We start from the raw sequence: 2,526 nt of genomic DNA, 5'->3' as shown, positions 1-2,526 counted from the left end.
TGGAGTGGGAGGAGGACGGGGACCCCCCCGGGGGAGAGGCCGACGGGGAAGCGCCTCGGCCCGTGGGGCGGCTGCACCTGCTCAGCAGCAAATATGGGCCGGAGCAAGGTCAGTGGTGCTGGGCTGGGGCCGGCCCCACCCGCCCGAGCCATCCGCCTCTGGAGATTTCACCCGCTCTCCTGTGGGATGGTGGGAAGACACCGGTGGTCTGATGGCCCTCGATGGTGGTGTCCCTCCCTGGGTTCTCTCCCCGGCTCTGGGAGGCTAGTGGTTAGGGGCGGCTGGAGCCAGGACTCCTGGGTTCTCTCCCCGGCTCCGGGAGGGGAGTGGGCTCTACTGGCTCAGCCTGGGCATCAGGACTCCTGGGTTCTCTCCCCCCCAGATTTCTGGATCTACCCCGGGGAGAACGTGGTGGGGCGGCTGCCGAGCTGCCGGGTCTGCCTGCCGGCCCCCTCGGTCTCCAAGGCCCACGCAGTGATCGAGGTCCCGGCGCCGGGCGGGCCCCACCTGCTCTACGACCGGGGCAGCCTGAACCGGACCCGGCGCCAGCGCGGCGTCCTGCTGCCCCACGTCCGCTACAGCCTGGAGGATGGAGACACCCTCATGTTCGGGGACGTGGGCTGCCAGTACTTCCTGCTGCCACCGGGGGGCGCCGACCCCGAGGAGACTCTGGAGGTGCCACCCACCCAGCCCCGGGCTCCCAACACCCTGGCCATTGAGGAGACCCCCGTGCCCAGCAAGAGGATGGGCTACGGGCCCCTGCTGGCCAGGGACTCTGAGGATGAGGAGGAGCTGCAGGGCAGAGGAAGGCTCCTGCACCTGCCAGGGAGCAATGGTGAGTGGGGATTGTGGGGATGGGCCTGTAATGTTATTGTAGACCCTACAATAACAAACCAGCAACCCCACGCACATACTGTTGCTGGTTTGTTTTTTTGTTTGGGCTCCAGCTTCCACCTAAATTACATCCAGCTATTGCATTATTAGGGCAACCCCATGATGTTATGGTAGGCCCTACAGTAACAAACCAGGCATGGCACAAGTGGGGCTGGGGTGAGGCAGGGCTGCCAGTGATTCTATGTCTGGGCTACTGTCCTCAAGTTCACACAGATCCCTGGTATGAAGGGACCCTATAGTATTGTGGTAGACCCTACAATAACAAACCAGCCATAGCATGAGTGTGGGGGACTGGACATGATTCTGTGTCTGGGCTCCTCCCTCTTCCACAGTCTTGGCACTAGGGCAACCCTATAATATTATGGTAGGCCCTACAATACCAAACTAGCCACGGTCTGCACGCAGGGGGTCTGGGAGTGAGTCTATATTTGGGTTCCCACTTCCCCACAGATTAGGCACAGCCCTGGCAACACCTCCCTATGATATTATGGTAGGCCCTATAATAACAAACCAGGCATGGCATGAGTGTGGGATTCAAAAGTTGAGGGGTTGGGGCTGAGTCTGTATGGACTCCCTCTTCCCGCAAGGTTACACACAATCGTGGCACTAGGGTATCCTACGATATTATTATAGACCCTACAATAACAGTAGCCACGTGGGGGCATGAGTTGGGTAGTGGGAGATTCTGTTGAGGCACTCTTCCCCTCCCCTGCCTCCACTCCCCCGGCTATATATACCCTACAATAACAAACCAGTGTTAGTGGGCGAGCGTTCCTGGGTTCTGTTCCTATGGAGTCAGGGCTAGTCACTGGAGCAGGGGAAGGGGTTGGGAGTCAGGACTCCTGGTTTTGTTTGCCTTGTCTATCCCTCTGTACAACAGTAGACCCTACGATAACAAATTGGGGTTGGGAGGGATGAGGGTCGGGAATTCCATGCTTGGGCTACCCCTCTGGTTACTGACAGCGCCAGGCACCCTACAATATTATGGTAGACCCTACGATAACAAACCAGGAGGCAGACTATGCCCCCATTCTGCGGGTGGGGGAGACACAGGCCCCCAGATTCCACGTTAACACCCTGTGTCTGTCTTGTCCACCAGGCTCTGACTCCTCTTCTGACACTGGCGTCCGTTCCGACGCAGCCGTCTCCTCCCCGGGCGCAACCGTGGTGCCGGAAAGGTAGAGACGGGCCTAGCAGGGGGAGCCACGACTCCGGCTCTGGGAGGGGAGCGGGGTCTAGTGGTTAGAGCGAGGGGGGATGTGCTGCAGGGAGCGGGGCAGGAGGCGCTCTCCTCCGGCAGTCAGTGCTGATCCCAGTGCAGCGCTGTGCTGCAGGGGCTGGGTAGCGGGAGTAGTGCCCTGGGGCGGGCTCAGTAGGGGGCGCTGTGCTGTGGGGCAGGGGGGTCAGTAGGGTGTGCTGTGAGGCGGGAGGCTCAGAGGGGGTTGCTGGGTGGAGGACTCAGTAGAGGGTGCTGTACTGGGGCGCAGGGTGCTCGGTAGGGACCGCAGGGGGCTTGGTAGGGGGTGCTGCACGTTGGAGGTTCAGTGGGGGGACACTTTTGCGGGGCGGGGGCTCGGTAGGGAGCGCAGGGAGGGCTCGGTGGGGGGGTGCTGTGCTCAGGGGCGGGGGGGG

The 2,526-nt window shown here is 61.5% G+C and overlaps 1 protein-coding gene across 1 annotated transcript; it reads left to right on the top strand.

The window, feature by feature from the left end:
- Positions 1 to 5: 5 nt before the first annotated feature.
- On the top strand, positions 6 to 2,072 carry LOC112122369 (mediator of DNA damage checkpoint protein 1-like; the record flags this gene model as incomplete). The annotated part of the gene is made up of 3 exons (XM_024221187.1): positions 6 to 108; positions 383 to 835; positions 1,994 to 2,072. Coding segments are annotated over 3 exons (635 nt in total), but the record flags the coding sequence as incomplete, so codon positions are not given.
- Between the last annotated feature and the right edge of the window lie 454 nt (positions 2,073 to 2,526).

The sequence above is a fragment of the Terrapene carolina genome, unplaced genomic scaffold, assembly GCF_002925995.2.
Source record: "Terrapene carolina triunguis isolate 2854851 unplaced genomic scaffold, T_m_triunguis-2.0 Scaffold11227, whole genome shotgun sequence".
Classification (NCBI taxonomy): Eukaryota; Metazoa; Chordata; order Testudines; family Emydidae; genus Terrapene; species Terrapene triunguis.
The sequence above is the reverse complement of the archived record's forward strand: the minus strand, read 5'-3'. Positions and strand labels throughout refer to the sequence as shown.